We start from the raw sequence: 10,210 nt of genomic DNA, 5'->3' as shown, positions 1-10,210 counted from the left end.
ATTTCATTCTTTTTTATGGCTAATATTCCATTGTGTATATATACACACTGCATCTTACTTTATCCATCAGTTGATGGACATTTGGGTTCTTTCCATAATTTCGCTATGGTTGACAATGCTATTATGAACACCAGCGTGCATGTATCCCTTCAAATTAGTATTTTTGTATTCTTTGGGTAAAATACCTAGTAGTATAATTGCTAGATCATAAGGTAGTTCTATTTTTAACTTTTTGAGGAACGTCCATACTGTTTTCCAGAGTGGCTACACCAGCTTGCATTCCCACCAACAGTGTAAGAGGGTTACCCTTTCCCCTAATCCTTGTCAACCCCTGTTATTTCTTGTGTTGTTGATTTTAGCCATTCTGATAAGTGTGAGGTGGTATCTCATTGTAGTTTCGATTTGCATTTCCCTGATGATGAGTGATGTCGAGCATCTTTTCATGTGTCTGTTGGCCATCTGTATGTCTTCTACAGAAAAATGTCAATTTATGTCTTTTGCCCATTTTTAAACTGGATAATTTGTTTTTGGGTGTTGAGTTGTATAAGTTTTTTTTATATATTTTGGATGCTAACTCTTTATTTATTCATGAGAGAGAGAGAACGCCCCAGTGAGCGCATGACGGAGGGGGTCAGAGAGGGAGGGAGAATCGGACTCCCTGCTGATCAGGGAGCCCAACAAATGACAGATGCAGATGCTGGGTCAATCCCAGGACCCAAGGATCATGACCGGAGCTGAAGGCAGACACTTAACCAACTGAGCCACACAGGTACCCCTTGGATACTGAGTCTTCATCAGATCTGTCATGTCATTTGCAAATATCTTCTCCCTTCCCATAAGTTTGCCTTTTAGTTTCATTGTTTCCAACACTACCAGTGTCTTCTATAGGCACCCTGGGACTTTTTCCTTTAATACTTTCTTGTGTTGTTTTACAAGATCCAATATATTCTTTTTTGTTAGTTTACTCCCTTATTTAACTGACACACATCTCTCAATAGTTTCATAAAGATGATTTAGAGGAGGTAAAAAATTTTGAAAACTTGTTTGGTAAAGGTCTCTTGTTTTTCTTTTCATCTGATTGATAGTTGGCTGTAAAATTCTAGTTTGAAACTAATTTTCCCTCAGATTTTGAAAGCACTGTTCATTTTACTGATTGCATATAGAGTTGTTGTTCAGAAGACTGATTCCCTTCTGATTCTTTTTTAAAAAGATTTATTATTTATTTTGAGAGAGAGAGCACATGAGTGGAGGAAGTGGCAGAGGGAGAGAATCTTCAAGGACTTCCTGCTGAGCATGAGAGCCCGAAGCTGGGCTCAATCTCACAACCTTTGAGATCATGACCTGAGCCAAAACCAAGAGTTAGAAGCTTAACTGACTGTTGGGGCGCCTGGGTAGCACAGTTGTTAAGCGTCTGCCTTTGGCTCAGGGCGTGATCCCAGCGTTCTGGGATCGAGCCTCGCATTAGGCTCCTCCACTAGGAGCCTGCTTCTTCCTCTCCCACTCCCCCTGCCTGTGTTCCCTCTCTCGCTAGCTGTCTCTATGTCAAATAAATAAATAAAATCTTAAAAAAAAAAAAAGAAGCTTAACTGACTGGGCCATACAGGTGCCCCTCCCTTCTGATTCTTAGCTCTTTTAATGTCACCCCCATTTTTTCATTCTGGAAGTATGAAAATATCAGAGTATCAGTTATTTATATATTTATCTGGTCTTAAGGGTGTACCCTATTAACGTTTAAACTCTCAGTTTCAGTTCTGAGAAATTTTCTTGTTATGTTTTTATCATAATTTCTCCCTTGAATTTTCTACATTCTCACTTTAACTGGAAGTTCATTAGTTACATATTGGATCTCTTGGACTGATACTCTAAAACACTAATCTTTTTCCTTATTTTCTCTGTCTCTTGCTCTACTTTTTGAACAATTTATTTTATCACCCAGCCTGTATATTTAAGAGCCCTTTTTGGTTCTCTGAGTGTTTTCCTTATTATACTGTTATAGATTTGTAAATGTATTATCTTTTCTCATCTATAATTAATTTATTATTTTAAAATACATTATACAAAGAAGCATTATGCAGTAAAAACTACTGTCACACCCATTATTAAAATGAGAGTGAGTAACATGGAAGTTAAGAACACATCCAAGGTTATATAGCTAGTAAGGGGCACTTAAGCCCTAATCTATTCTCAATCTTACAATAAGAATACATACTTCATGCAGTTACTGTTAGGTGAGTAAATGCATATATGTCACTTAGTACAATGGGTATCACATAATAATTCTCAATAAGTATTAGCTCTTATTAGATTCTACTATTCCGGGGATATTAATCAGACATTTTTAAATACTTTCTTCTGTTTTCTCTATTATATCTGTTTCTTCCTGTTCCTTTTTGTTTTGTTTTTTGGTGATGGTGGTTTGATGTTTCTACTCATGTTGTAGGCATTTTCTCAAATGTCTTGTGGTCTTGAGCTATCTTCTCATATTTAAAATTGATGAGATACCATCCTGTCAGCTCTTTGTGAAAACATGAGGCCTTTGATGGTAGGAATTCATTCTAATGTAACCATGCTAGGATAGGGCTATTAACTTGGGCTATTGACCCCTCCAAATATCAGTGTGTAAGTCTTTATCTGAGCTTCTCATATTCTCCAGGTTAGAATTCTACAGTATCTTCTGTGTGAGGGAAAGTTAGAGAGAAGGTCAGGTGTATACCTTGTGTCCTACAACGAGAGAATATTGCATAGTACGGGTAATATGGAAATCTCATCACTCAAGATGCAAAATTTTGTTTAACCTCCCTCTTTTTAGTTTCACACCTCAACTTGCACTCATTTCTGCCTAAGGCCTCCAAAACTAGGGAGAGTCCCATTTAATTTCTCCAAAGAACTAACTTCCCATTTTCTGCCTCTGAGATACTTTCCTGTCTATGTAGGATGATGAGAGGATCAGAGTAGTCAACTCTCCCATTTACATACTGTCACCTGGTAACTTCGTTTTTAGTTCTTTTTTTTCTAAATTTTTTATTATGTTAGTCACCATACAGTACATCCTTTTTTGTTGTAGTGTTCCATGATTCATTATTTGTGTATAACACCCAGTGCACCATGCAATACGTGCCCTCCTTAATACCCATCACTGGCCTATCCCAATTCCCTACCCCCCTCCCCTCTGAAGCCCTCAGTTTGTTTCCCAGAGTCCATAGTCTCTTGTGGTTCATTCCCCCTTCTGTTTACCCCCCTTCATTCTTCCCTTCCTTCTCCTACCGATCTCCCTGCTGTTTCTTATGTTCCATAAATGAGTGAAACCATATGATAATTGTCTTTCTCTGCTTGACTTATTTCACTTAGCATAATCTCCTCCAGTCCCATCCATGTTGCTGTAAATGTTGGGTAATCATTCTTTCTGATGGCTGAGTAATATTCCATTGTATATATGGACCACATCTTCTTTATCCATTCGTCTGTTGAAGGGCATCTCGGTTCCTTCCACAATTTCGCTATTGTGGACAATGCTGCTATGAACATTGGGGTGCATATGGCCCTTCTCTTCACTACGTCTGTCTCTTTGGTGTAAATACTCAGTAGTGCAGTTGCTGGATCATAGGGTAGCTCTATTTTTAACTTTTTGAGGGACCTCCACACTGTTTTCCAAAGTGGCTGTACCAACTTGCATTCCCACCAACAGTGTAAGAGGGTTCTCCTTTCTCCACATCCTCTCCAACATTTGTTGTTTCCTGCCTTGTTGATTTTTGCCATTCTAACTGGTGTAAGGTGGTATCTCAATGTGGTTTTGATTTGAATTTCCCTAATGGCTAACGATTTTGAACATTTTTTCATGTGTCAGCCATTTGTATGTCTTCATTAGAAGTGTCTGTTCATCTCTTCTGCCCATTTTTTGATTTGATTATTTGTTTCTCATGTATTGAGTTTGAGAAGTTCTTTATAGATCTTGGATACCAGTCTTTTATCTGTAGTGTCATTTGCAAATATCTTCTCCCATTCTGTGGGCTGCCTCTTAGTTTTTTTTGTCTGTTTCCTTGGCTGTGCAGAAGCTTTTTATCTTGATGTAGTCCCACAAGTTCATTTTTTCTTTTGTTTCTCTTGTCTTTGGAGATGTGTCATGAAAGAATTTGCTGTGGCCAATGTCAAAGAGGTTACAGCCTATGTTCTCCTCTAGAATTTTGATGGAATCCTGTCTCACATCGAGGTCTTTCATCCATTTGGAGTTTATTTTTGTGTATGGTATGAGACAGTGGTCAAGTTTCATTCTTTTGCATATAGCGTTTTTAGCTCTTAACTCATGCTTAGCTCTTCTAAATCTTGTACCTAAGTGGGATATTATAGAACAAACCCACTAGTCTTGTGTGAATATCTCAAAGGCAGGAACTTTATTTTAGATGTTTTTTTGGAACTGCTAAATCAATTGCTCTTTTTTAAAATATCTGTCATCCAAATTATGGGTGTTCACTTGTGCATTCTTAGTCTTTATGAGTTCATACCACTTTAGGGTTTTTTTCCCTGTCATTTAGTGAGTATTTTAAAAGGAAGGAGGATAACTGAGTGTAGTCAATCCACCTACTTTTCAGTTTCTACCCTTTTGTAGTGATCAATTTTTCAATAATGTGTCTTATATTTTTAAAAATGTAATTTGAACTTACCATTTTTAAATGCAAAAATTTTAGATACCTCCTCGATCCATTCTTGAGAGCATTACTGAGACTTCACATCATTGGTGAGCTTCTATCATCTATTTCAAACAATTTCCCTCAACCTTGCACTTTGGCTAGGACTCAAACCCCCCAAAGCTTAAAAGATGGTTCCAGACAGTTTTAAAACAAAGCAAAGGCCAAAGATGGATCTTCGGATTCCGAGACTAAAATCTCCGCCTATAATTATATACCTTTATACCTTTTGAAATAATGATTGCTTCAAAAGCAGGTATATGATCTTAATTGTCTAATCAGAGTAAAACTAAGTTTTTGCTCTATGACTGGGAAAGCGAATTCCTCTCTTTTGAGGCTGAAAGAGAAAACAGGTGACCATAGTTGTAGCTGAATAAATCTTGTGAACCTGAGGGAACGTGGTTTTAGGAGTAAGCCTGCTTTAAACGAAAGTAACATGTTTGTGTACTTATTAAATACTTTGTGTAAATTATGAGGAACTAGAACTAAATTATGACTTTGCCTAATGTGTTCCACCCCAGTATTTTACTTCATTTTCTCCCAAGTTCACAGTTCACTGCTGTGAAGGAAATCTACAGAGATGCCTTCTCACCCTGTAACAACTATCTGTGTTTCATCTCACGGTTTACCCATTTCATATCCTCTGAGAGCACTCCCGAAGTCACTCGTGTATACATTCCCTTTCCATTACAACCGAATGAAGGCCAAGTAGTGATGCAATCTTGTTTCCGGTTTCAATCTTCTCAGAAAGATTACAAACTCCTGGGGGCCAGGAATCACATCGTGTATTTAAAACAATACTAACAGCATCAGGAACTTTAAAGAGTATAAAACAGTTCTTATGGAAGATAGAATATATTTGTAATCACTTAAACACAATGATAAAACAACATTAGTTTCTGAAGGACATTGATATTAATGGAATGTAGGTAGCTTTCACCAAACTGAAAATCTTTGGAGACGCATGGTGGCGCTGCAGGATAACATCGCGGGGGTAAAAAACTACACTGGATGATGGTCCGGACACAGTTACCCAGGGCGCACAGAGCGGTGGGAAGACAGAAAGAACACGCCTTCAAGGGGCGAACTACAAGCTACTTAACAGGGTTAAAATCCTTAGGCCTCCGAAGATTCGGTGGACATTAGCAGAGGCACGTTTCCCAGAACTGCGAAGAGAAGCTGAAGCGATTCTGCGGGAAGCTTTCCTTAAAGGAGCGATGGAGAACGGAAGGGCAGACACTCTGCAGATAAGGCAAGTCCTGCTTCTTTTTGTTTTGCTAGGAATGTCTCAGGCGGGTTCCGAGTCTGGGCGCTTTTCGGTGGCAGAGGAAATGCAGAGCGGGAGCTTTGTAGGCAATTTGGCAAAGGACCTGGGACTAGAAGTGGGTGAGCTGTTCTCAAGGGGGGCTCAGGTGGTCTCTAATGATAACAAAAGGCGTTTGCAGCTGGACATAAATACCGGAGATTTGCTCTTAAGCGAATCGCTAGACCGGGAGGAGCTCTGTGGCTCCACGGAGCCCTGTGTGTTGCATTTCCAGGTATTAATGAAAAACCCTTTGCAGTTTTTACGGATTGAGCTCCAGGTCAGGGATATAAATGACCATTCTCCAGTCTTCTTAGAAAAAGAAATGCTCTTAGAAATCCCAGAGAACAGTCCTGTTGGTGCTGTGTTCTTACTAGAAAGCGCGAAGGATTTAGATGTAGGAATCAATGCTCTAAAGAACTACACAATAAGCCCCAACTCTTATTTCCACATTAAAATGAGAGTCAATCCAGACAATAGGAAATATCCAGAGTTGGTTCTGGACAGGCCACTGGATTATGAAGAGCAGTCCGAGCTCAGTTTCATCCTCACTGCTCTGGATGGCGGGTCTCCGCCCAGGTCGGGGACTGCCTTGGTTCGGGTGGTGGTTGTGGACACTAATGACAATTCGCCTGAGTTTGAGCAGCCATTTTATGAGGTGAAGGTTCCAGAGAATAGCATATTGGGCTCAATCATTGTCACCGTCTCAGCTTCGGATTTAGACTCAGGAAAAAATGGAGAAATATCATATTCTTTTTCACATGCCTCAGAAGATATTCGCAAGACATTTGAAATTAATCAAAAGTCTGGAGAAGTCAGTTTAACCGCATCCATGGATTTTGAAACAATTAAATCATACTCAATAATAATTCAAGCTACAGATGGGGGCGGCCTCTTTGGAAAATCAACAGTCAGAATTCAGGTGATGGATGTGAATGACAATGCTCCTGAAATCGCTGTGTCATCAATTACCAGTCCAATTCCGGAAAATTTGCCTGAGACTGTGGTTATGGTTTTTAGCATCCGAGACAGAGACTCTGGGGACAATGGGAGGATGATTTGTTCTATCCCAAAAGATCTCCCTTTCATGCTAAAATCTTCTGTTGAGAATTACTACACATTGGAAACGGAGAGAATGCTGGATAGAGAGACACAGGCCGAGTACAACATCACCATCACCGTCACCGACCTGGGCACCCCCAGGCTGAAAACCCAGCACAACTTAACCGTGACGGTGTCCGACGTCAACGACAACGCCCCCGCCTTCAGCCAAAGCTCCTACACCCTGCGGGTCCTCGAGAACAACAGCCCCGCTCTGCACATCGGCAGCGTGAGCGCCACCGACAGAGACGCGGGCGCCAACGCGCAGGTCACCTACTCGCTGCTGCTGCCGCCCCACGACCCGCACCTGCCCCTGGCCTCGCTGGTGTCCATCAACGCGGACAACGGGCAGCTGTTCGCGCTCAGGGCGCTGGATTACGAGGCGCTGCAGGCGTTCGAGTTCGGCGTGCGCGCGGCCGACCGCGGTTCGCCCGCGCTCAGCAGCCAGGCGCTGGTGCGCGTGCTGGTGGTGGATGCCAACGACAACGCGCCCTTCGTGCTGTACCCGCTGCAGAACGGCTCGGCGCCCTGCACCGAGCTGGTGCCCAGGGCGGCCGAGGCGGGCTACCTGGTGACCAAGGTGGTGGCGGTGGACGGCGACTCGGGCCAGAACGCCTGGCTGTCGTACCAGCTGCTCAAGGCCACGGAGCCCGGGCTGTTCGGCGTGTGGGCGCACAACGGCGAGGTGCGCACGGCCCGGCTGCTGAGCGAGCGCGACGCCGTCAAGCACAGGCTGCTGGTGCTGGTCAAGGACAATGGCGAGCCGCCGCTGTCGGCCAGCGTCACGCTGCACGTGCTGCTGGTGGACGGCTTCTCGCAGCCCTACCTGCCGCTGCCGGACGTGGCGGCGGCCGAGGCCCGGGCCGACCCGCTCACCGTCTACTTGGTCATCGCCTTGGCGTCGGTGTCGTCGCTCTTCCTGGTGTCGGTGCTGGTGTTCGTGGCGGTGCGGCTGTGCAGGAGGAGCCGGGCGGCGTCGGGGGGCGGCTGCTCGGTGCCTGAGGGCCCGTTTGCGGGCCACCTGGTGGACGTCAGCGGCACGGGGACCCTGTCCCACAGCTACCAGTATGAGGTGTGTCTGAGGGAAGGATCTGGGACCAATGAGTTCAAGTTCTTGAAGCCGATTATCCCCAACTTCCCACCCCAGTGCCCTGGGAAAGAAAGGGAAGAAAATCCTACCTTCCACAATAGCTTTGGGTTCAATATGTAGAGACCACAATTAAGTTTCTTATTCTATATATGCCACTTTTTTTGTGCCACTTCCAAATCAATGTTATATCCCCCAATTTGTGTGTATTTTAAATTGCATTCAGTGTACTTTTATATTTTCACAAATTCTACCCATCTTTACTTTAAAGTGAATGTTATCTTTATTTGTGGTTGTAATTAGATGGTACTTTATTCTGTAATCCAAGTCTTAATGGGTAGTTTGCATCCTTAAGTAACAACACCAAATCACTTTTGTCCATGGCCCTCTCTCCAATTGAATTTCACCCACAATTATACTTTTGGTAAAATAAAGCAGACCACTTTCAAAGTATTTCTAGTATTTAAGTATTTCTTAATTTCACGTTTTTCTTGCAGTTTTTCTTGTTGTGTAGTAACGGTTGCTATTCAGAAATGTCATTTTTCTTCTGTTAAATTCACTGCATTTTTATTAACACTTTAAAATGTGCACTGTTGAAAATACACCTGAAATATCATGTCCTATAATACAACTGTAAGTGTAATCACCTTGTTAGAAAGGGCCAGAAGGCAATTTTGTTAACATCTCTTCTTTATTCATCCTGTAGAGTGATTGTGAAGGCACATAAATAGTGTAGCTACCCAGAAAGTCTTGGATAATGAAGTTATAATTTTTCAGATTTCTTGTTGATATTACAAAGCTATAATGCAACCCACTTGAATCTACCTGAATAATAATTTGTATAGCATAAAGTGGACTTGTATGCTAATGTTTATAACTTTTACCTTCTGTGTTCTCCCAGAATTTTACATGTATATATAAAATACATATATATGTATATACACTTATTATATATATGCCTATAGAATACATATACATGTATATATAAATACATAGATATAGTGCCCAGTGGGCCCTAATAGAAATAGTAGGCACTAATTTCTAAACTTAAGGGGCGCCTGGGTGCGTCAGTCAATTAAGTATTCAACTCTTGATTTTGGCTCAGGTCACCATCTCAGGGTTGTGAGATCGAGCCCTCTGTTGGGCTCGCACTGAGTGTGGAGCCTGCTTGGGATTCTCTCTCTCCTTCTGCTCTTCCTCCCTCATTTGTACTCTCCCCTCCTCTCTCTCTAAAAAAACAAAACAAAACAAAACAACCACACCAAAAAGCCAAAAAAAAAAAAAAAAAAACGCACCCAAAACTTAAAAAATGGCAGCCAACAGAAAAATTATGTTGTATATATTATGTAATATATGAACATAATAGAAATGTTTTATGAACAATTCTTAGTTTTTTTGGGATGAAGCCTAAATTGCCCATATTATTCCATTCTCTTTAATTTTCAAGTGTGGTTATGATCCACTAAATTGATTTCATGGCTCTGCTAATGGGTAGCAATCCAAAGTTTGAAAAACACTTTTCTCAGAGATATATGTAAGTGTATATAGAGCATTGAGAAGTATCAAAGAGAATCCTTTAAGTTTCTAATCTTTTAAAACGTTTTCAAACCATTGTAAGAGGAAGTTTTGTCTCATGTAGCATGGGCACCAACCAACTACTCTTGACTTTAGTAATCTGACTACATTACAGAAGAAAAAGCCTTCATGATTGGGACAAGAGTTTTCCAGTGAATCTCATCAATAAGCCCAAAGTCTATATGTTGTGGAAGGAAACTGTAGAGAAACAAAATGAGTGAGGGTATAGAGGAAAGGAAGTATGTGTGTGAGAGAGTAAGCACATAAAAGATGAAATGGGTGAGGGTAAGGAACATGATGGCAATGTTGCCTCTAGTACCATAGACTAGAATCAATGCCAGAAAGTGCCTCTTCAATATATTTAAAAACTTTATCTTAACACTATAGCAGGGCTAGGTATTAGTTAGTTAATAACGTCAGGAAGTAGAATCTTTTACTCCAGCATATCCCAAATAATCTAAT

General features: G+C 41.4%; 1 protein-coding gene across 1 annotated transcript; it reads left to right on the top strand.

Moving 5' to 3' along the window:
* The first annotated feature begins 5,734 nt into the window (after window positions 1-5,734).
* LOC103663737 (protocadherin beta-11-like) lies at window positions 5,735-8,626 on the top strand. Its single transcript, XM_008691489.2, has one exon. It carries the CDS (start codon window positions 5,900-5,902, stop codon window positions 8,294-8,296), a length of 2,397 nt encoding a protein of 798 aa, XP_008689711.2. The 5' UTR covers window positions 5,735-5,899; the 3' UTR covers window positions 8,297-8,626.
* The last annotated feature ends 1,584 nt before the right edge of the window (window positions 8,627-10,210 follow it).

This window comes from Ursus maritimus, unplaced genomic scaffold, assembly GCF_017311325.1.
Source record: "Ursus maritimus isolate PB19 unplaced genomic scaffold, ASM1731132v1 scaffold_5, whole genome shotgun sequence".
NCBI classification, from domain to species: Eukaryota; Metazoa; Chordata; class Mammalia; order Carnivora; family Ursidae; genus Ursus; species Ursus maritimus.
Note: the sequence above shows the minus strand (reverse complement) of the source record. Positions and strands in the feature narration are given on the sequence as shown.